The sequence below is a fragment of the Mugil cephalus genome, chromosome 4 (assembly GCF_022458985.1).
Source record: "Mugil cephalus isolate CIBA_MC_2020 chromosome 4, CIBA_Mcephalus_1.1, whole genome shotgun sequence".
Taxonomy (NCBI): Eukaryota; Metazoa; Chordata; class Actinopteri; order Mugiliformes; family Mugilidae; genus Mugil; species Mugil cephalus.
The window spans coordinates 13,045,444-13,069,837 of NC_061773.1; the positions used below are offsets into that span (position 1 = coordinate 13,045,444).

At 42.8% G+C, this 24,394-nt stretch overlaps 1 protein-coding gene across 1 annotated transcript in view; it reads right to left on the bottom strand.

The window, feature by feature from the left end:
- LOC125006758 (plexin-A2-like) overlaps nucleotides 1–24,394 on the bottom strand; it is a 74,431-nt gene that overhangs the window by 36,262 nt on the left and 13,775 nt on the right. The window contains exons 3-6 of the mRNA XM_047583099.1: nucleotides 22,546–22,728; nucleotides 9,932–10,066; nucleotides 3,617–3,717; nucleotides 953–1,076 (exon numbers count right to left, since the gene is read on the bottom strand). Coding sequence (XP_047439055.1) covers nucleotides 953–1,076; nucleotides 3,617–3,717; nucleotides 9,932–10,066; nucleotides 22,546–22,728 — 543 coding nt within the window. The remainder of the gene's footprint in view (nucleotides 1–952; nucleotides 1,077–3,616; nucleotides 3,718–9,931; nucleotides 10,067–22,545; nucleotides 22,729–24,394) is intronic.

Genomic DNA, 24,394 nt, shown 5'->3' on the forward strand with positions numbered 1-24,394 from the left:
ATCATCTACTGAAAAATGATCAAAGCAGGCTGCATGTGCCCTCTTGACTGTGTCGCTTACTTTTGTCAAAGCAGTTTTCTTGCACTAGTGCACTTTACTAAGCTACACAGTCAGTCACATTGATATATATCTAACTGATGCGCTGCAGCATCAACTTAACAGACTGAATCAACTGAAGAGCCACCATCTGTGGTACGACTACTGGCAACGGTGCAGAACCAGTAAAACCAAGACGCTTATCGATGCCCCAACACTAGCAAACAACTCTACGTTACTATATCCTCATAATAGTACCTCTAAAGCTCTGATTTCAATTGTTCAATCTATGCAAAAAACACATGGTAAAAAAGACAACTTGCGGTTTAAGGTTTAGTGTACTGGATTAGTCATTGCTAAGATAGCTGGCTCCTGGCTCCAGCTTCTCATTCGCAGACAGTGACAAAGAGCAGTGTTGATGTTTTCACATAATTCTCAGGAACAAAGCACATAAGCATATCATCACAAATGTCAAACTATTCCTTTGAGATAAAGTTGCTAATGTCCCCCTGTGCTCTTGGCTACTGTACAAAAATTGAATTAAGCTTTTAGAAGATGTAATCGACCTTTTGACAGGAGCATTAGCATGTCACACAGAATAGCACACAATAGCCGCAAAAACAACTCCTGCCTATTTTATTCAATGCGTGTCTCACATCACACAATACTAACTTTTTTTAATACCAAAATAAATACCCTGAACGCCCTGCAGGAAGCATCACCCTTGCACTCTTCAATCTATCTTGGGTGTGTTCACACACTCTTCATCTCCCGCAAAATGAATCTTCTTTCAGGCTCACACTTGCTGTACATGTGGCGCTACAAGGCTACTCATGATGATTGCTTACACAGTAAACACTCGGCATTGTGAGTGGAGTGACACTGCAGTGATTGGTGGAGCGATAAGCAAACTCACAGGGACGCCATGTGCTGATACAGCGATGCTGTCTGGGTGTGCGATAACCTTCACACAGCGGTCAATGTCAGTGGCGAAACGGAAGGTTTCGTCCGCCCTGTAACACCGATCCTTCCTGGAGCACCTGTGGAGCAAAGGGAACACAAATATTCATGTAGACATATGTTGAACCCCTGACCTTTTCACCATTTTTGTTTAGTTTGCGGATAAATATCATCTGGCACTGTTGGTGACGACGTTACCACTAGCTTCAATTTGACAAATATAGCCACAATCTGGAAACCTCAGCATTTATCATATTAAGTAAGTCGACTTAAACATCAAGATTAGCTCAAAACACAGCAGAGTACAGGTTCTGACAGCTGCTAACAGCCCACAAATAAAGCAATAGTGGCAAAATGAAATTTCAAACAAAACCTGTGTTCAGCCATGACTAAGATCCTTTTCGGCCAAAGCGTCATAGGTTCACATCCTCCAATGTACGTGGCCCCAAATTTGCTCCCTGGGTGCTACACCAAGTGGCAGCCCACTGCTCTGAGTGTACACACTACTGTGTAAACTAATGAATTTCCCCATGAGGTGTCAATAAAGGATTAATTCTTTTTTTTTTTTTTTTTTTTTTTTTTTTAGTATTTTAACTAAATCTTTAGGTGTATTACAAAATACTGGCAAATATATTGCAGACACTTCATATTTTGTTAAAGCACACTAGAAACTACTTTCTAAAAGCTGCGCAATGTATTTTTAAATTCTCCAATCATAGAATTCTGCACTGTTACTGTTACTGAACATGTTCCTTTCCCGCAAATTGCTTCCAGTGTCTTGGTTTCGCTCTTTTTACCGTTTCACTTTCCTTTTCATTTTTGCATTTTTTTTTTTTTTTTTTTTTGGCAGAGCAAATTACAGAGCAATAGCTTCTACTCGAAGCTCCCAACAGGCAATTAAAAGAGAGAAGAGAAAGGGCCGACAGCATAGTGTGACCTTTGAATGATCTTGTAAGGGAGAAGTGAAAAGCGAAAGTAAGAGTTGAGAAGAGAGGAGTTTAAATGACTTTTATATCTTCCACCAATTTGTCCAGTTTTAGAAATGAGGATCTGTTGTTGAGGTTACACAGACCCTGATGTCTTTGAAAAGAGGTACTGTAGGAGTTCTTTCTCTGTGTGCTCAGACAGCAACAGGCTGTCTGCATTTAAACACAAACACAGCTTTAAAAAAAAAAAAAATGAGGCTCTCAACTGTGGAGTTAAATTGTACTGGCAAACAACAGAGAGCATTTTGGGCTGTGCACCAGCATTGCTTTCTTAATGTAAGAGGGGAGACAGTACTTGAAACACTCTTAGATGCTGCTGATGGGGGGGTGGCACCTCCTGAGAGGGCCCAAAGAGCGCTGAGGCCTCGGCTGTAATTAAAGCACAATATAAAGGTGGAATGGAAATGCGGTGACAGCTGTTGCCGGCTCGGCTCGGGCTCCTTGAGGCGGACCACAGAGACGGAGAGTATAGACAGTCAACTTCTGACCGCTCATCAGCTGAAGCCCCTCCAAAATAAAGGACGCCTTTCATCTCCCGCTGTCTTTCATTGCCTTTTATTTTTTTCCTCTTTTGTTCGCCATGTTTTGTCTGATGGAGCCATTTGTTCCCTTTTCCTTCAGGCCTTTTACATGTTCAGAAACACCCCCGCCCCTCCGCACACTTATATAGGTGGCTTGGCGCACTGTGCCAGCGGTGGGAACGAGAGCCCCTGAACGCTCTGCGAGAGTCATTCACAAGGTTGAAAAAGACCCCAATCTGGATTTAAAAGACGGAAAAATAAAGCAGCCTCGCTCTGCCGTGTGAGGGTTCATGATTCACTTTGGGTTCACTGGAGGGAACGGCAGCCTATCTACTGACTGATAAGTGTGAGGCATTAATTCAAATAAACGGCGTAATGGGACTTGCAGACAAAGTCAGCACTCAAAAGGGAGAGAAAAAAAAAACAAACGTTTAATGAGGTAATTTAGATTTAAAAAAAAAAAAAAACTGCAATTTAAATAATGCTGATCATCATCAAGATACTGCTAGCTGCAGACGTCATATGATGAGGGAGGGGTAAATCCCTTGCTGAGGTCAGCCTCAAACACAGCGGCTGGTACAGAAACACAGGCTTTTAATCTTCTGAATCCCCTTTGCTCCATATCGAGGTATTATGCAAGCTAACCTAGGGTCAGATAATTAAGATGGAGGAGATAAGCTTGCTCCGCCAGTCCCAAAATGTTCCCCGGGTTTGTTAGAGGTGCAGCTGGTACACCTGCTGTGAGTGCAAGGCTAATCCCTCCTTCCTCTTAACACCAATCGTCCTCTTGCCCGAAAGACAAACAAAAAAAAAAAAAAAAAAAAATGCGGTGGCTGCGCAGTTTCCCCTGCCCTAAATAGCACTATTTAGGAGGGATCACACTGCCCAGCGACCCCTTCCTGGACGTCTGTTTGGTCCCTCAGCTGTTGATAATGGTGGTCTCCAGGAAGAACAATACGTCCGTTATATTAAACTGCGCAGATCATATGACCATGTGCTCAGCTCTATTCATAGCTTCCTACAAGCTGTCTGGTAAACAGTAGTGTTGAGGTTTTAATCCCTTGGCTTCGATGTGTGTGTGCGAGAGAGAGAAGATCGAGGGAACGGACTCACATGTTGTACAGGACACACCAGCCACAGTGGGGGTCACCGGAGCTCAGACACTCGGCGCATGTACCGTACTGCTCACACGCCTCCACAGGGACCTGCGCCACCTAAATCAGAGGAATGACACAAAGAGTTAGATAGTGGGATGGCCCAACAGTTGAAATGAGATGATTTTATAGACCAGTGTTTTGAGGTATATGGAGCCTTTAAACAAAAGGAATCTTAAAGGAATCTTTTGCCTCCACTGTATCTTCATTGTGCAGCAGTGATGCAGACAGTAAAAACATGAAAGGAGAAGGAAAATTAATTGGAACAAAACTGATAAGGTACCAAACCATGAAGCTACATGGACTCCAAATAGTCTTAAAGAAATATGAAAACTGCAAACTCCAGCCAGCTAAAATCAGATCCTATTAATAGATCTTAATCCTGGTGTGCATTTTAAGTGCTACTGTTATTGTAGCTACCTAATTTTGCATTTGTACTGCAGTTGTTTGCATTTATTTTAAGCAATTTACTCTTAGCAGGAGAGTCGCCAAAAAAATAATTTGCTCCCCAGACAATATAAGGAACTCAAGTCAAATATTCAAATCAAGTCAAAGTGTGAACACACCCAAGATAGATTAACCCTTTTGAGATCACTGCCACTACAGCTGGAGACCACATGCTTTTGGCAATTAGAACACACGATACGTCCAGGCCACATTTAAGGCCCAATGAATCGACAGCCTCTGCATACGTAGAGCTGTGCCCCATCATATAGCATCATATTTCACAACCAAACAATGACACACAATCTATACTATGCTATACTGCTGAATAAACTACAGGTAACCGAGAGAACCAAAATGCATATTATCTGGAATATGTATATATATATATATTATCAATATTTTCATATTTACACTTGTGATCAAGTACGAACATTTGAGTAAAACTGACTTTCACCTTCTCTGACCTGCACAAAAATGACTTTGCGAAGAAGTTCCCAACCTGGGTGACAAAAGTTACAAATGGCTGCCGAATGAGGTAAAATAATGTCGATGGAGTCATGCAACTAAAACATTAAAACACTTTGTCTATTTTGCAACATATAGAAGCCTCACCGCAGCTCACACAGTAGGCTATCCCAGTAGAAAACATTTTTTAATTCCTATTTCCAGCTACTGACAAGAATTTGCTCCAAGCAGTGTTGTGGTTCACAGGCATAACATGTCAGATTCCCTTTTTTCTCAGATGTCAGTGAAATGACGCCACCACAGTCATTTGAGAAGCATCTTTACTGCATTATTGCTATTATCTTTTCTTTGAAAATACGATTTCCTTACTCTGGTTTGTGGATTCCTGTGATGATCATTACGCTGCGACCACACAAGGAAACACACATGCACTCGCAGGGACTACGCACTCTACTACTGCCACCACTTTCCAGTGCTTGAATTTCTGTCAAAGCATTAACTCCCTGTTAGCTGCTGCTGCATGGTCAGCAGTGTCCCTCCACACAGAAGGAGTCTGAGCACAGCTATTTATACTTAGTTATTATTCTAGGTCTGGACATACGATGCAAGCAATTTCCTGATGTAAGCAATCACAAATGAAGAGTGGATTATGGATTAGAGCGTCTCCGGTACTCTTGATAGCATAAGTGGGTGCTCTCTCAGGTCTGTTTTTCGCAAAATGGATTATCTGCTGCTCCCTACGAAATAACTTTCTCTCCCTTTTTTTTCCAGCAGTTCAGAAGCCATTTGGTGCATTCCATTAGCAAAATTATTTTAAAGTGCAGGAGGGGCCAAGCGCTCCAAGTCCACATCTGACGCAGTAGAAATAATCCACGAATTGTTGTGGACTGGAGCCCTTCTAAACTAACAAAGTTAGCCCACGGTCGTTCGTAGCAAGAGAGCTAGCAAGATGTCCTTGGGTTTCATTTTCACCTGGTGCTGAATTAATAGCAGCTCCGAACGTGGATTAGCAAAATTCTCTGTGTCTTGCATAATGTCCGTTACACTTTTGCTGTCTTAAGACGGCATTTTTACATTGGCACAGGAGAACTGTACAGCATGCGTCAGCGATCTTAGATTAGCTTACATTAAATCCCCTTTAACCATCATAACAAAAGGATTAATACAATATCTCTGCAGATCACTTTGGCAAAGAAGTAAATGTGCATTTGTGAGAGGGATGCAAGCTGCATCTTGTCTCTAAGCAGAAATGATCCAGCGAGCTAAAGAAAAAAAAAATAAAGTCTTAGCAGCTGTCTTTATGAAACACTACACAGCCAGCTCAGCCAAGTAGTTCAGAGTTGACTGGATGGGAAACAGGATGAGGAGAACTGAACATAGACACACACAGTAGAGATTGTGACTAAAAAGCAGGTGTTGGTGGATATCATTGCAAGAAATCAGATAGTTTAAGTGACTATCTAACTCTGTTAAGTTCTCACAGGATCTGAATTTTCTTTGTTTTCTGACTTTGCTCAGTTCAAAAAAAAGCATCAACTTCTCATGTGAAGTGATGTAACAGATGTGTGTTCATCTCAAAGTATAGACGGCCTACTTTACTTTTTTTAGTGTGGCAGCTGAAAGAAATGCCGAGCTTTCTATTGTCTGTGACGACGTTCCGGGTTATGTCACATCTGGAGCAAAGGAAACTGAAGTAGCTTGAGTTTCCTTGAAGACATTTGAGGACTCATCCAAGCTGCTTCGCAGGATCTAAATCTGGATCTTTTTTTTTTTTTAGCTGTTTATTGAATTATAGTTTTGTGCATGTGTTCCCGATGTCGGGAAGGACTACATTTAGGAGGGGCTCTTACATCACAGCACAACGCATACATGCATCCTTGTCCTCCTACAACTGTGGCTCACTGAGTTAAGCCTTCATTCTCAGTTCATGCTCAGCGTACTGTAGACTGTAGATGCCTCATAAATCATTCATGACCAGGCGGAGTATTTAGTAATTCTCATCAAGGTCTCTTTTTTACCTTGTGTTCTTCAGGAGATCATTTCAAGCTAACAACACAACACACACACACCAAAAAAAGAAAGAAAGAAAATATAGATATTTATATAAATCCTCTTTTACCCAGAGGTGAGATCTCAGTCTGGCTGCTCATGAATGGTTTTCAGCTTCGTATCATTGTAGGGCCAGATGATGATCCACTCTTTCAGCTTTGGGAATTACAAAATCCCTATCTTTTCACAACATCTGGGTTGCCCTTACACTAATGCGTGACTTATCATCTAACCAGTTTGCTATCACTTTAACACTCTCATCCGGCTTTACTGTAACTTTACGAATGCTGTCACATGAGCGGACATGCTTTTAGGCTGCCGCGACGCCGTCGTCCTATTTCCTCGGCCTGCTCTGGAAAATCCACACACTGTTTGTATCGCACGGCTGATGCCTATTTCGGGCCACATCCAGCAGCTTGTGTATTTGGGACTCAGAAAGGCAGGATATTTATTTACATTTCTGACATTAGTTGCTTATTTCAGTTTTACTTTAAGTCCACATTTTAGCGTAAAACGTACAGAGTTGCTATTTGGAAAAAAGGCTGTATTAAATCAAGTTGTAATAGCAAATACTAAAACAGGGTTTTGTTCATCAAACATTTCAAGGAGGCTAAAGCTTATATAAGTCTGTGTGGAAAAAAATTAATGCAATATGTAAAGTGTGGAGAAAAAAGGGGAGGGCAAACAACACTTTCCTGCAGGGCAGTTATCTGTTGCATCGCCTGTTTCATTCATTTCTGAGTGAAGCTAATGTATGTTGGAAGTTTACATTTTTCTCATTCCTCTCGCATCGCTTTTTTCAAGCACACATGCTGCACAGCAGCAGTTCCCTGCCAGGGGCAAACCCACAAGATACGCCTGGAGTAGTTCAGGGGCGTTCGTAAATAATTCGGAGAAACAGGTCGAATGTAAATGAAAATGGAATTTAAATAAGATTTCATTTCAGGATTACAGACTGTTGTGAGGCTGGCGCAGCAACAACCAATACACTGTCAGGAAACAGCACCTCAACGGTTATGTAGCTAAATGTGTTCTAATGTTGTGCTCATTGTTGTACAGTATGTGCATGATGGAAAGAGAGCAACTAAACATACAGTAGTACTATTCCATCACCGATAATTCTGATTTACATTTAGCTGTGCACAGATGCAAAGGAGCAAATAGCTCGAGCCGTGGGGGCACATCAGATAAGGAGCGGCGGGGAGCACTGCTGTGGAGTAAATTCGTGTACAGGTGAGAAGGGAAATGCAGGCAGACAGAGGCAGAATGAAACAAAGACATGGATGGGTGGGATTTCAAGCGATGATTTTACCGAGTGGCACTTTGAGAGATTGCCCTGGAAAAACCCCAGAGCAGTTTCCTACCTTCTCTAAGGTTTAAAGCATTAGTCATCACTTCACAGACAGGAGAGTGACGTTCCGTGAGGTTGTCTGTTTGGATTCGGAGCATTTTCTATTCTCAGAAATAATCAAACTAAAGGCACGGTGAGAAAAAAAGAGATGAACGGCTTCAAATATTGTTTCGTTCATATCAGTAATGGCTCCCAAATGGTGTTTTTAGTGAGGACACAAAAACACACACACATATCGGCACACATGCACGCTGATTTTCTCCCTTTTCTCCTCACTCTTCATCTTCATGCTAACCCTGCGTGCTTCACTCAGCAGGAGACAGAGCGGCTCATTGTTATTCCACGAGGGTCGGCTGATCTCAGCCAAATCTGTCTGTGCCGCACTCCTCATTCCACATCATTCCTGTATTGTTTGACTCCCAGGAATCCCAGAATCTCTCATCTCTGGGATCTACTGGAAATGTGGGAAATGTGTGAGTAAAGCCACCCCCCCGGGGGATTCCTCGCTTGAGCCGCGGCACGGTCTGAAGGGAAAGTTGAGCGAGGATGGAGATGGAGACAGGAAGAGGAAGGCTTTGCTGTGCTCCCGGCTCCTGGGGGCTGCAAAGCCAAAGATGATCTAATATTGAGAGAAAACGCCTGGCCAAGATGGGTTTGGCTTTTTTTTTTCTCCCACTTGGTTTTCCTTTCACTGTAAGCAGAGTAAAGAGAGTAGCTGGCTATCTCCTTGAAGGAAGCATGTGTCTCTCCTTGAACGACCAGCGCTCATCAATAAGTAATGCCCTGTCTCTTCCACTCTATCACACACAACGAAGAGCCGCCTTGATTTGTTTTAGAAGACAGTACCCAGCGCACTACCGTCTCTATTCTCCCTTGTTTCCTCAGATGACATCCCTTCTTGTCTTGAATTCGATGCTTTTATAGATTTCTGAACTGTTTTTCAAACTCCCAAAGAGTCTGAGCCGCACTGAAATAACTGCTGAAAACCGCAATCGCCCCAGTGCCCTTTGCTTCTCCGTCCTGTGACTCTGACTCAGTTCATTCCAGCAGTCAGAAGACAACCGAGGGTCGTGATGGGAGCTTTTTATTTATTCATTCATTCATTTATTTATTTTATTTTGGCCACACTGAAACCTAATCCCATTTTACAGTGGCAAGCCGCGGCAGCGAAATAATCACTTGATGGGAGTTTAAAGTGATTACCACTGTTCACTCTTATCTCCAATGAGCGCAGAGAGTATCGTCCAACAACAACAACAACAGCAGCAACAACTGCTCGCATCTGTGATGCCCGGCCAAGTGAGGAGCGGACGACGGGGGGCGGACGACTGCCACACAAGAAGCAGCAGTCAGTGTTTTTTTACGGGGCATGTGTGTGCACGCATCGCGTACAAAAGATGCACGCACTGTAAGTCGATGCGCATGGATAAGTAATTAGAACAGCGGTCCATCCCTTCACACACAGCCTACATACAGTATTTAACACTCCCTTCTGCACACATGCAGTTTGCGAAATGCCATATTGGTTTTTGGGGATAAGTCATGATTATCTGGTAGGATTCCAAATTGCGTTCATTTATTATAAATTGATGTTTTTGATTTAAAATAGTTTGATTCAAAACCGCACACACTAATGCTAGCATTAACGGTAATCCTAGTATCTCTGCAGACCAAACACAGACATTTCTTTTTGCAATATCCTGATAAATTAGATCCAAACAGGATCTTCTGAAATGAAAAAAAAGTATTCTGTGGCTTTAAGCTAATGCAATTATTATTATTCATGTTGTTGTTCACTGCGGTTATTACTATAATGTGGCTAAAATGTTACTACACTGTTCATTTTTAAGTAAAAAAATGACCTTTTGATTCCAGGTTTAGTGCCAGGCGTACATATCCTTGATCACTTGCAGTATCACCCCATCGCTTGACAGCCACACCAAAGTAAAGGCGTTTCCTCACCTGACTGTCAGACATGACATAGAGAGAGTTCCTGTCCAGGGAGAAGGCCATGTCTCTCAGGATGGGGCTGCTGTCCTTCATCACACTCACTGTCTCGTACAGCACTCCTCCCTCCAGAGGACTGTCCACCCTGATCTGCAGAGACGTAGAGGTAAACAGGCAATGAAGTCCACAGTGCTGGACACAGCGAATCGTTACTATGCGTATGTGGAGTGACTTCTGTCCTCCACAGTATATCATCCTGGATGCTTTGTGCAGATCCTGCTGCATCTGTAGAATTTTTTGCATTTGTAGAAAATAAGACACAATATTTCTTTCAGTTTTATAACCAGTATATTGTATCGTCCAAGTTTAACGTTGTGCACAGAATAATATTGCTTATCATTTCAAAAACAAGCCTTTTCTCCAACTGTACAATATGTTACACGCTTACATTTCGCTCTGTGTCCACAAAAACAGGGTAATCAGTTGTAAATAAACTCTCTGCCGATGTTGCAACCCATTAGTATATTAGCTCATTACCGGAGAAGCTGCTTATGTGAAATGACAAACGAAACAGCTTGTTCATTTGTAAATGAAGTGAAACGAAATGGTTTCCAACTGGAAACAACACATCACAGGCTAATACAATGACGTGTATACGATGAAACAAAAAAAAAAGCGGGATAAAATAAACTTGCGGAGCTTGTATTTAGGAACATTTTATTTAATGTACTTACTAAAGATTTTACCAAAGGAGGTACAGTGAATGAGAAGATCAATAACTACTTAATCTATGTGTGTTCAGTACAAAAACAGAGGTGAGACAGAAAAAAAAAACGATTCCAGCCGTTCACTGATGACACATGGTATCGAGTTACAGTACAGACTTTTAGACAAACTGTATGATGTTGGTCACTAAATACTACAGCTCCAGTCCATTGCTCTTGAATTTTACTTCTACATAAAATATGTAAAAGTGGCTTTAGTTATTGCAGCTTGGCCGACAGTATCTGTGTCCCTCTCCTCTCAATCTGTGTGCTGAACACGACGCAGAGTTGGTTTTTGCAGAGATGAAATTGCTGTTGATCTTCTTATCTGTCCCTCACACAGCAAATAAGCAAATTTCCCAAATGTCTGTGTCCCAGCTTAGTTTGGTTTTTCACTCAGCAGTTTCCTATGATTTCCTAACATGTGACCGAAAGCTTACACAACAACCTGGGTGTGGGTGTTTGCAGTGGCTCTAAATATGCGGATGCTTTGACTTAGTTTCATTTGCCACATGCAGCAGCACATTCTTGACTTGTGGTACTTGCGCAGTAGCTCTGAAAGAGTCGTCGCCACTGACAGTGAAAAGTATACATGGTCAGCGGTGACACTGAGGAGACGAAAGACAGATCAGCTACTCGTTCAGTGCTCAAACCGGCCGCCGTGACTCTGACCAGAATTCACCCCGAGGTTAAAGCCGGGATGCAGCTGAGTTTGGAAACGTGTTCAACAAGCTCTGCCTTAATTTAACTTTGGAGTGACTTTCTGACAGAAGTCTTTTGGGGCTCATTAAGTACAAGCATGGAGGACAGATGCCCACTGCTGAGGAGTTCTCGAGTCTCCTCTCCCACCTCTGGCTACAAAACAACGTGAGGTTTCAGTAATGCAAGCAAATAAGCAGGTCTGTCTTTGTGGGAAGTGGCTTACTGATGTGGAAGCTGTCAAAAGGCAGCCTCGTGAAGACATGAAAATGCTTGTAAAGCCTTAAGCTGAACAAAATCCTTATTATAGTCGATATGAACTTCCCACTAGCGCTCGCTACATAGTGAAAGTGTTTAAATCTAATTCATTTGTCACCAAAAACCCATTGTCTTTGTCTGTAGTGCAGCCCCTTTTTTTTTTTTTTTTTAATCTCACAAAAATATCATCATTTGCACTCACGCAGCCCATCTCTTCGCTCATCTTCTGGTATTGGTGCATGACAGATATGAATTGCATCATACAGTAATGACGGCTTGACACGTGAAATAAAAGTCAGAAATGTGAAAGAAGTGAGCAAAGTCTGAATAAAGCATGAAGACTTGAGAAAAAAAAAATTCCTCATTAGCTATCCAAACCTAGGTTGAAACCATCTTAAAAATCCCAGGGAGATTGGATCATTAACCATGTGATGCAACTGCAGTGAAGCTAAATTCATGTCTCAGTGGTAATAATTAAAATAAATGCTAGATAATGAAGAACTGGAATGGAGGATCTTTCGAAACGTCTGCAGTGCGATTGTGCCAAGCTTGCCTGCGCGCTTTGTGACGAGTGGGTTTTAGGCGACCTCACCGCCCCAAATCAAATTTGACTGCAGAAGATATTTGAACGAGTGCCAGGTCTGGCTCGCACACATGGCGGCAGAGCCTCGGCAGTCTCTCAATGGGGACAGTCAATCAATACAAACTGATTACATGATTGGATCCCCCGGGCACCAAAACTTCATCAATCAATCTCGCCTCCACCTTAGAGACAGCTGTGCCTCTGTAACCGTCGGCTCTGTGAACCACAAATGAGGAGAGAGGAGATGCTACATGTACAAAAGCGAGTGTGTTGGGGGGTTGCATACGTGGAGGATTGTGGCGCGGCGATGGCGTCATCTTCCTTATAATTTAACACCGAAGTAACAAGTGCAATAGTGACAAGGGACGTCCCTTGAGTCCAGATCACAAGAGGACGGAGTTTGTGTCACACCTGTTATTACCTCTGCACAGTCTCATCCTTTAGTTATTTCAAGGACGGGTTTATCTCACGACTAAGCTTCTTTCTCTGTCTCGCTCATTGCCTTTTTTTTTTCCCTTCTCTTGCCTTTTCTTTATCCCATTCCTGCTCTTTCAAACCACAATCCCACACAGTAATGGAGCCAGTTTACATTATTTTTTTCCCCACACTCCTCTCCTCATAAATAGAGCAGATAGAAACCGGAGAATGTACTCGTTTATGCGGTGAAACAATAATAGAAAAAAAACAAAAAGCGACTATCTAGCCGATAGATACCGTGACGTGTGCGATGAGGTTGACCGAGGGATGCGGGGCTGAGCTCAGACAAGTAGTGACCCATCGTGACGGACCTGTGGCGTTTGATTTCGGCTGATTTAAAAGTGGTTTTATCATCTAAACCAAGGCTGACCAGGCAGAACCCCTCAGGGAGTACAACAGGTCCCCAATCTCTCCTTAAGCCCCGCAGCTCCATAATGAGAGTTAGGCAGGTTTAATTGGTTTTATAATGGACCTGCTTGTTGGAAGTGATACACAACGTTACATTCACACACATACTACATGCGTGTACACACAGGCACGCAAACACAAATACATACTGAGCACTTGGCCTTCAATGGGTTGTTAAATTTGTAGTTTCAGGTTGTGCGCATGTTTGATTGATACACTATCTTTTAATGGAATTCGTAGTTCTGAAGTATTCGGGGGAAGAGAAAAAAAAAACAAGATTTAATAGGCCTTCATTTAAAACATAGTTGGCTGTTGTAAATAGGATTTCACTCCGTCACTCCATTTCACTGAGCAGGGATCAGACACATGCTCCAAAAGCTCGCTGTCTATATGTTCGCTTGACGCTTTAATGAACCAAAGAGAATGGCTCATTTCTTGTCTGACTGCCGTCTAGGACAGAGTGCTAGAACGTGACGATCACATTTCATTCCACCTCGAACCTTTCTCATTATATTAAGCTGTTTTGGATAGAAGATCGGATCCACCCTGCATATGTGACAGGGCTGAGTGTGAATTAGCTAGGGCTCTGCTTTAAGGTCAACAAACAAAGGACTGTAGAGTTTCCAAAAACCTCTGCGAATCTCCTTTGTCCACCTTCCTGTGTGGTCAGTGTCATGTAACAGAAGAACTGTACAGATTTTCCATTAATACCACATATGACCTCACTGCCTCGCATTTCATTCTCTTCCCAGTCTCAGCTGAGGAGAATATATATTTAACCCATGAATAATATTTAAGCCAATAACCGCAATATCCTTCCTGCTGTTGAAATTCCCCTGTAGAACCTGTGATGGTTATAAACAACCCAGCTTCATTTGGCTTCCACAAACAGATATGCAACCTGAGCCCATGGGCTCTTAACGAAAAAAAACAAAAACCAAAAAAAAACGGTTCACTTTCCCGAGGATGGGTAAGCATTTTAAATGCTAGGCTGCACTCTTATCATGTAAGAGCCAAAGAAAACAAAACTATGTCACTTGGCTTGAGCCAGGCTGGCTCCGCTGCAAATCCGCCAGACACTGTATGAGCAACATAATCAAGCAAATGTCTCTCCGGTGAGTATTTACATATGGGATTGATTTGAGACAATTATTTTGATGCAGACAAGGTATACATGTAAGTGTTCTTAAGCGTCTGTGCGTTGCTGCAGATTGGGAAAACCTTGCACTGTGGGTGGATGGATATTTATGTGGACGTCTAAACTTGAGATAGAAACTGTGCCCATATATGGTCGGTCAGCCTGTGCCCAGTTAACCTAAACATATGGATGATGACCCAGGAGGCGAGGAGCAGTCTGTTCAACCAATCATTACCAATCTGCCACACAAGAAGCTCTCGTCTGTCCCTAAAGACCCGTCTGTCAACTTTCTTTGAACTACACATGAGGCCTGGTGCATTTGTTTTACAACAAACTTATGACTTTATGCTGGAAATCAGGGATTAGACCTCCCACATTCAAACACTGTTTCCTTGCAAAGAAAACATCAAAAGTAATCAAAAGTTTTGCAGAAAGCCCCGCTTAAATCTCCCACAACTCATAAAATGGACACAGAATGAAAATGCACGCAAGACTAGATCTAAAGTAGATGTACACAGGCTGTAACGCAGGACAGACTTTGGCACAGAATTCGCAGCGGATGCTCCCAGGCTTGACTCAGTATTGTGACGCGGGGCACGCAGTGACATAAGGGCCAGACAACTGTCCACCTTTAAGGTTGAGTGGCTGGGCATATGGTCCAATTGTGGACGACAGCCGAGGAGAGCGCGCATTGATTAGCCCATATATCCATCACGCCTCTGTGAATGCTAAAGAGATGAAGCTCGGGACAGCTCTGAGCCGCAGGGGCTAATGAAAACAAAGAGTGACACAGAGGTGGAGGCGACTAATCATTCGGCCATCGTGCTAAACGCAAAGAGTCACAAAGAGAGGCGTATTCATCACCGCCACTAGATACACTGCAAGTTGGCAAGTGCATACCTAAACCTGATTAGCGACTGGCTCAGAAGAGAGGTCAAGCCATGTAACTGCGTGCGCGTTTTTGAGGGTAATTGTTAAAAGCGTTTCAGTTGCAGCTGCCAGATTTTCTGTTTGACTCAACCTTCAGCTGCATGGCAAGCGTCCAGGCCTTCATACCGAATTTTCTGCAACTTGACCACAGTCTCCTCTCCGTCTGTGCATGTTCACTGCTTTTCTCTCTCCTTGAGGACATGATTTCCTGTTCTCTGTTTCCTGTCCTCCTCCGTGCAGCCCCCGTCCCTCCAATCATTCCCATTGTTTGTTGGTTTCCCATGGCCCACCAACAAAAGTGGTGGGAGGGGGACAGTGGAACAATTCATGGCATCCGTATGGACTTCATTTTCCTGACCGCAGTGCAGTCACAGTCCTCTCGTATGTTTCCATTTGTGTGACCGTGGAGGAGAAAGACAAGAGGCAGGGGGAAAGACGGAGCTGCTAAATGAAAGTCGGTCAGGGAAAGCAGAAAGACGGACACCTTTCTGCGTTATCGCAAAATTGCCTCTCGTAACACCATCTGCTATTTTGGCTGCACTGAGACATCGAATGATGATCCACTCTGAAGAGTTTCACCCTCAGGTCCAGCTCCCTTCATGTAGTTATGAAAATGCTTTCAGTTTAGCCTCAAACACGTGCATTCTGCCAGCGCCCCTCCTCTGAAACCCCATCCTGATGATATCAATCACTAAATCTTCCCTTCCTGGCCTGCCTTACAAACCGTGACTTTAAAAAGTTCAAGTCATTTAGCCACGCACTGGAGAATTTCCCCACCCGCTCAGCTCTCTCAATAAGCTGTAATGAATCCGCCGTTTGCACATGAGAGTATTTGACTAAGGTTTTATTTGCCACGAGCTTAACATTTTCAACCATTTCTAGGGAAATGCTGCCGCTGAGTAGCTGCAGCCACTGAGGTAATGTCCCGTTTATATTGTGCTCGACGCTCTGTAATGCATCCCTCAAATTACGCGAGGTAGCTTCTCACGATGATTGAACAGTGAAGGCATCGCTGGCTTGCTCAAAGATTAAATCTGTGATGCTCGTCAGCTGTCTGCTGGTACACATTTAACATAAAATATAGCCCCCAATTCTCTGTGCTGTGACATCATTGATTTCCCCCCCAAACTCAGATAAACACTCTAAACACACTACAAATGTCTTGCTACCGACAATCGTCTTAATGCGCTCAGTATGTGAGAGGAGCATCTAGTCCTTTTGGCATTACTGTGCTCTGCAGAAACATTTCCTCAAAAAATCAATTCCACTTAACACCTGGTATGTGTTTAACTCTGCCACGGGGTAAACAAAGGTATACTGTCATCTCACTGTGTCTTACCTGCTTACTCACTTGCTAGGCCGCAGTAGCATAGGGGCTTTGTTGTCAGTGACTGTTGTTCATTAAATGCGTAACATGGACGTCACAAACAGGCACAAAATCGATATTTGTGCAGAGCAGGCCAATGACATCGTAGTTTGTTGTCTGCTGCCGGGTTTGTGAGGTCAGGGACAGGCTTTGTCGAGCTCGCTCGGATTCGTTTTACATGAGCAGAGCCACGCCACTAAACTCATATGTGCTCCATTGTAGCAATAAATTGTTAAAAGCCTGATGTGACGGAAGTGAATGAATTGTAAATCTTGCTTTCACTGGCTTTTGCCAACAGTGAAACTTGCATGTACCTACCTACACCCCCTGCCTTGAGACTGCAATGCATTTAAATAAGTATCAGCAAGGGATAATGACTTTTACCCAGATTCACCTCATTAGCTTGACATCATGTTAAGTGTAAAAGCTTCCTTTGTATTCAGCCCAGAGGGACCCACAGAGTCGCATTACTCAACTAAAATCAACTATGTAAGACAAGGATGGGCAACTGGAGGCCCCCGGGTCAAATGCAGCCTGCGGCCGCACCTGAAGGGGCCCCTGGATTAGATTTTAGCATAGGTAGCAGCATAGGTCTTCACGGAGGTGCTACAGGGGTGGCAAAATCTTGCCACCCCTGTAGCACCTTGGTTGATTAGACATGTTTTTATGTATTTCTTTAATTTTCCCCAAAAATTTAAATTTCTTTAAATACAAATTAACATGAATCCTACATATTTTAATTATTTTATTTTTCAGTCAGTGCTTCACTCAATCAGCGACACAGGAGCTGCCTCGACAGCGCACTGTTTCACACAGAGCGCCACGCTAGCCAAGACTTGTCAACCTAAGCCTCCAGTAAACGGTGGGCCCCGCCCCTGTCACAGCCAAGCCAAATTACAAGACCGCATATCACACACCGACTCTGTCAGGTTCCCCGCAATTGGCCTGAGAACCTGTTCAGTTCCCAGGTGAAATCCAGAGGCGCGCCGCAGAAGAGAAGCTAACAGTGCAGCTCGCTCACATCAGCCAGCTACTAAGGCCAAAACAGATTGCTATGTCATCTAGAACAAAAAAAGTCGACAAACGCAGGAGCGATACCCTCCACCTCACAAACCACCGACGAAAATGCCGGCGGCAAAGAACCACCTGGTCCTGATACAGTAGCTGATAAGGCCGCTAAGCGAAAATGGGGGAAGACACGAAAATAGACAGAAATAAAATACTACTGTCACATGTTTGAAAGATGGACACCTTTCTAAAAATAAATAAATGACAATTTGAACCTGTGTATTATTTAAATAGCTCAATATTGAATTCAAAATGATAATGTATATTTATAAATAGCACTAGACCCAGTTTAATATAGAACACATATAATAGGTACTGGGTCCCTACTTAATCTCTCCATCAGTTTGTGTCATATATCTGGTTAGAAAGTTTATGACCCTGTGTGGTCCCTGATCTAAGGCAACGAAGCTGGGGCTGATCATGATGATAGAAACGTCCTGTTGTATCTAGAACTGGAGAAGACTAATCGAGAAATCCATATGCTGCAGGGAGTCTGGCTAGTGAGACTGTTGGTCATCCCCGTGCCCTTTCACCCCTGGTTTCACCATTCCTGCTGCAGGTTTGACCTTTGAGGTGGCCCCGCTGCCGGAGTGATCTGCCGACCTCATTTATTGTCATGCCCCATTTCCACTGAGCCTGTCCATTTGCGGGTGATGGATTGGGAATGGAGAAGTGACCCCGTGTTCCTTAGAGTCTCCTGGGAGTCTGAATCATGGCCGTACGTTTTATCAGAGTAATGACGAACTATAGCCTGTAGACAGTCTGCACTTAACAGCAGTAACAATGGATTTCTCCTCACCGTCACCCAAACCTACTTTTTCCACTGTGTTTTTAGGTCTTCATTTCTCTTTTTATTTGTTTACTTTTAACTTAATATCACTGTCTTTCTTCCCCTGTGTTCATTTCCCCTCCCCGAGGCTGTTCTTCTGTCTTTATTTCACACCGCCTGACTGTTTTCACTTTCCGCCTCTATCTCTCTGTCTCTCTTACTGTCGGGCTATCCTGTCTTTTTCCCCGATGGCTCATCAAATGAAAGAGCTGCAGTGATGTTATCTGCGCCTCTACTATGGACCCATATGAGCTTGTGTGTGTGCGTGTGTGTGTGTGTGTGTGTGTGTCAGACAGATTGCTCCTCATAAGACTGAGGCCCCCGGGCTAATGTCACAACAGTCCTCTCACACATTTCCTCAGTCAGCTGCATGCTGTACGACTGTACAGTAAGCAGAGCCTGCGGTCCTCCCCAAGTCAATCCAGTCAGCTCTGAGACTGAGTCTTATAGGAAGTTGATTGTAATAAAGCATTACAGCACGCACTTGGAATGAGAAATGATGGACAATGGGTTGAATCAACTTCATGAACCTCTCAGAAAGAGGTCACCCTGTTTAAGGAACTGAACTATTTGTACTATATACACTTGTGTATATATCTCTCTGATGTAATTAAAGGATTTTTTTCATAAAGGAAAAATTGATTTTAGTTCCCTGTTATTCTGTTGAGCCAATAAATCTAGCTATTTTCTGGCATTTTAGCGTCTTTGAATCTTCTTTTTTCAAGACGGGAGAAGTGGTTGCCTACTTTGTCAGTTTTTTTTTAATATACAAACATTTGCAGCACCATCAGTGTCTTTAAGGAGAGACTGTTGGGAAATGTGCATTATGCCCGCCTGAACGTTCATTATATCCGGAACGCCGCCTGTCACTAGAAGCACACTTATGGCCCTGAGAGTGCATTTCTGGCAACTCCATTATAAGCTCTTCTTCAGCCTTGAATATCTTGTTAAGCTCTAATTATGTCACACAGTTATTGGTTCAGCCCATGTGTTGCGTTTTACCGTCACTGAAGAGGAATGAATTTTGTTCAAGTGCAACGTAGTTTTTCCGCCGGCACTTATCGGAGCCGTGCTAACGCCATCAGCAGCTTAGTGTGAGAGGTGCGAACATGGGACCAGTTAGCTCAAGTTCTGCTTTTTTATTTTTGGCATGACAGCTGGTACTGTGGTTACAGTTGTGCGGTTGCGGTTAGGGATTCTTTTGTGATCGCAGCGTAATGACAATATAATAGCCAGATAAGCCAGTGCTTTACCACTGACACAGCGTGAGTACAGTTTTAAGGCTAGTGATGTTCCAACAATATGTGAATCTCAGCCCATTTTATCCGTTTTGTCCTTAAATCTTCAGAAACCGGTAAATATTTTTATTTTTAAAGATGACTCAGTTCCTTTCCTGCGACAGCTACAGGTAACACAGTTTTTAGTGAATGTTTATCAAAACAAGCACAGAAAGTATATTCGTTGCAGGCTGTTTCCAGTTGCAGATTCAGGATTCAGTGTGGCAGTGAGTAACGTTTGGGAGCGTGAACACGAGCGTGAGTCAAAGGAGTGAAAATAACCGACGGAGCCCACATTCGTTGTTATTTGGAACACGTCACCCAGTGTTACAGCCTGGCTCAATTGTGTGTTTTTAATAGTTTTTGGACTGAGGTGGTTGTCACAAAGGAATAATCGGGCACGCACAGGGGCAGTAGTTGTTAGTCATTTCAGTACATAGATAATAAAAATGTACCATCTCAGTAAGTTTATATCTAATAAAGGATTTAAATTTATATCAGTCTCTGAAAAACAGACTTGGAAAAAGGCTTTGAAACAAAGAAAACGCGCACTAGACAAGTAAAATGCGTTGCATTGTCTTTGGGTTTTAGAGAATGACGTGAACCGGCAACACACAATTCTGTTTAGAAACGTGTAAAAATCATGTTGATGTGATGTTCCAAACCTCTTAAGTGGTCCTTTTAAGTCGTTTGTGATGCTAAAAGCCATTCAAACCAACGTCCACCAGGGCACAGTTAAACAAGAGCCACTACAGCAGCACAATGCCCTGTTACTTTCCATTAATACAAAGGCATTGAAGGAACGGGCGCATGCTTCAGTTTTGCCTCAAGTAGTCATGGATGGAGATTTACATCAATTTGTTCTCGACTGAGAGCGCCAGTCTGAGGGCTGAAGCACAAGATGTAGTGCTGCATGATTACTGTACCTTTGTTCAGCCGCATAATGCCTCGTCATAATCACCGCGATATACTCGACACGACCAGTTATGCTAATTAGATCATTAATTGAGCAGATTATTGCATGCATGTGTGTTAATGGATTAGGGGGCATTATTTCATTTCAGTTCAGAGGAGGTAAGACAGAAACACTATGGAAGATGTATTTCTCCGGTGTATAAATGATACTTGTAGTCGATGTTACACAGTTTAAGTAACATTTCTCCCATTTTACACATAAATATCAGTTTATTTGTCAAGCAGTCTTACTGCACCGTGAACCTTTATCACAAAACGTTGCTCAGATTATGTGGTTTCACAGATATACTGGAGGGAGCTTTGAGATATAAAGCTGCTGTCAAATGTGATGCCATCGTGTTTTGAGCCCGGAGCTTTTTAGTTAAAAACTGAGCGACAAGCGTTCACGTGACAGAGATGATCTAACGAAAAGATGCCATCATGTTGTATAGAAAGTAAGGATTCGGCACTTTGGCTATTTACTTCATAATCTGTTGCTCGGAAACGTGATCTCTGAATCTCTGGAACCTTTTAATGTTGAACTGTCAGATTTTGATGTCAGTACCTCAGAATGATGGACAAAGGCTCTTTTTTACACTGTGTAGTAATCAAACTGAACTTGTGTGTCTGATTGAATTTGGAAATGCATCTGTATTACACAATTTACAAAAGGTTGCTTACACCAACTTAGAGTGTGACGTCTACATCCTTTCGATGTACAGGCATAACATTTTGACCACTGACATAACAGTGACCAACATGTGAAAATAGCAATGTCACTCCTTGACGGCAGCTCCAATCCCAAGCAGGATGCAGTTTGATATTGACGCACGAAGACGATTTAGGACCAACTAAAAAAAACACGAAAAACAACACAAGGTGTTGATCTTCACTAGATCCCAAACCAATCAAGTGTCTGTGAGATGATCCACAGAGGCCCCTTCCCTCAACAAATAGGACCCAAAGGCCCCCCACTAATAACCTCCTGTTCCCAGACACCACGGGACACCCACAGAAGGACCACGTCCATTCTCTGATGACTCACAACTGTTTTGGAAACAAGAGAGATCTACACAATCTTAAGAAGGTGGTCATAATGTTGTGACTGACCAGCTTGTAAATAAACTGCTTCAAACTTGCAAATGGGCCAGAAAGCACTGATAACACCCTAGTCATTAACATCTCCACTGGGGGAGTCTTAATTGGCTTTTTTTCTGTAAAAACAAAGGAAAAGGTCAACTCCTAGGAGCTGAAACCAACCAAGAAAACTCTGTGTAATAGTCCAAATACAAATGCTGCTGTCTTAGTTTAGAGGTTGGATAGCCGGCAGATGGTCCTGGTTGAGATGCTCATTAATGTTTTCTGTTTCTGGGTTTATAGAACTCCCATCTTATTTGTAGATACTGGCAAACTTCGAACCCTAACTGATTACATCGATGCAGTGTTGCTGTATAGATTTCTGGTTCTGTAGGAGGATAATATTAACATTACACACTTACTACTTGATTGTTTCAAGAAATATCAGAACTGGAGAATATGGGATATCAGGATGCTGATTTAAAGTTGTGGGGATGCATTCCTAGTTGGTGTCCAACCCAGAGCTATCAGAGGAAGCGCAGATGCCAATGGATCACCAACAGCAACTCCAAGAAACCACTGTTGTGTTTTGAGTTGATGAGTAATGTGATACGTTGTCAGCTCCAAGAAACCACTGTTGTGTTTTGAGTAGATGAGTAATGTGATACGTCATCAGAAAGATCTGGTTTCATCTCATGAGATTTAGCAATTTGCTGCAAACAAACAAACGTTCCCTGCATGTGAGATTTCAGCGTGAAGCCTCACATGCTCTCTGGCAACTGTCAAAGTATCTGCTCTCACCTTCTTCAGCCGTCCACTCCTGGTGCCCAGGAAGACCACACTGTGTCCACTGTAGACGTAAGACGTGACAGAGGTCAGCCTGTCCCTGCTCTCAGTGAAGACCGTCCGACCTGACACCAGCTGGGAGCCCCCCAGGGGTTGGTTTATATCCAGGCCGCAGAAGTGATCGTCAATGGGAACCGGCTGCGTGGAGAGAGGGCGACGGTATTAAGACAATAAAGCTGAAAAGTGTCTTTTGTGAGTGGATGCAGGGAAGAACAGGGTGAAAGGAGGGAGCAGTGAGTATGACGGATAGAAAGAGGGGAGGTAGAGGTACTGAGAGAGGGTGAGGAGTGTAAGTTGGGGCTAGAAACTGACTGAGATCACTGTAGACACATGTGAATGCAAGAGGAGAACTCAGACTGACTTCTGCTAAGCCTAACATGCATTAAGTGCACAATTTTCAGGGTTAAAAATTGTTACTTCAAAAGGGTTCGGGCTGCTGCGTTTCCCAACAAGCCTCGGAGCGGGCGAATTTGCGGAGCAGACTAATTACTCATGGCAAACACGAGAGACGCTGTGTATTTTGCGCCCGTTTCTGTGATTTTTAGATCGCTTGATCCGACATCACACAAACACACAGCACAAGAGATGTCAGGTTTTGATTAAGCATCAAAGAGAGCTGCATGCTTAGTAGTCCTATTGCATATACTAACATGCACCTCAAACCTTTGCTAATTGCCTGTCACTTAGCATCTAAATCTACCTTTTTAGGGCAGCTAATTTCTTACTTCACATCCCCTACTTCTTATGCACATATTAGCCCTTACCAGGCTTTCTGTTTCATCGAGCAATGTGCCTGAGCTTTACTGAATGTGATCAGTGAAGTGAGCTCAACGTAAACAAACATATCTCACCCCACCTGGCTCTTACTCTACTTTCACCTGACCTCCAGTCGTGTAAATTTAATTAATAAAAAAGAGTTTTAAAGAGCTTTAGGACTCTCTCAACCATTTCCTCTTGAATCTAAATATTGCACATGTGAATATTTGTCAGTTGTTTTAGTAGCTGACTGCCTGAAAAACTCCAGATCTGATATTCTGCTACTGATTTTTTTTAAAAGTTATACGTAAAATAATCCTTGGACATGAGCATCAGAAACTTTTTATATTTATTGGTGGTGATACCAACTATTCTTAAATGGTAATGTTGTTGCAACTGTAGGTCAGCTGTTTAACTTTGGATAACACAGATTTTTTATTTATTTATTTATTTTTACAATCGTTGGCTATGGCTGCATGACCATTGGTTTTATGCAGATATTCGTAGTCACCTGTGGATGAATCCTGAGGACTTTGCTGAAGCCATTATGGAGCTTCAAATTGCCGCTTTTGTTTTTTAGGGTAATGTCTTCACAACATTTGGATGGACTGTCGATTTGAACTCGATGCACATATCCAAAGGGGCAGATCTTAATGACTTTGGTTTAATATTCAGACGTTTTTCATCAGCTGATCCCTAATCCATGAAAGTTACTCAAAATACACTGTTTGCACAAACTCTTAAATCGGGCTTACTGTACATATTCATTTGTTTGTGTGAAAACTCTTGCAAGCTTGGACAGTCATAAAATTTAATACCGATATTTATAATTCATCCCGTTAACTTTAGAGATTTCTGCTCAAAACCTTACTCTTGACTTGAGTCAAAATTTCACTCTCAGTTACGCCCAAATTCTTCAAAGCTTCTTTACTTTCTATCAATATCAGATGTGCATGTACCATTCTGACTATGAGCTGCTTTACAGAGTTGTACAGTTTGCATTGTATAAAGTAGCAGAATGTAGCCATTTCATTTTCGTGTCTTGGTC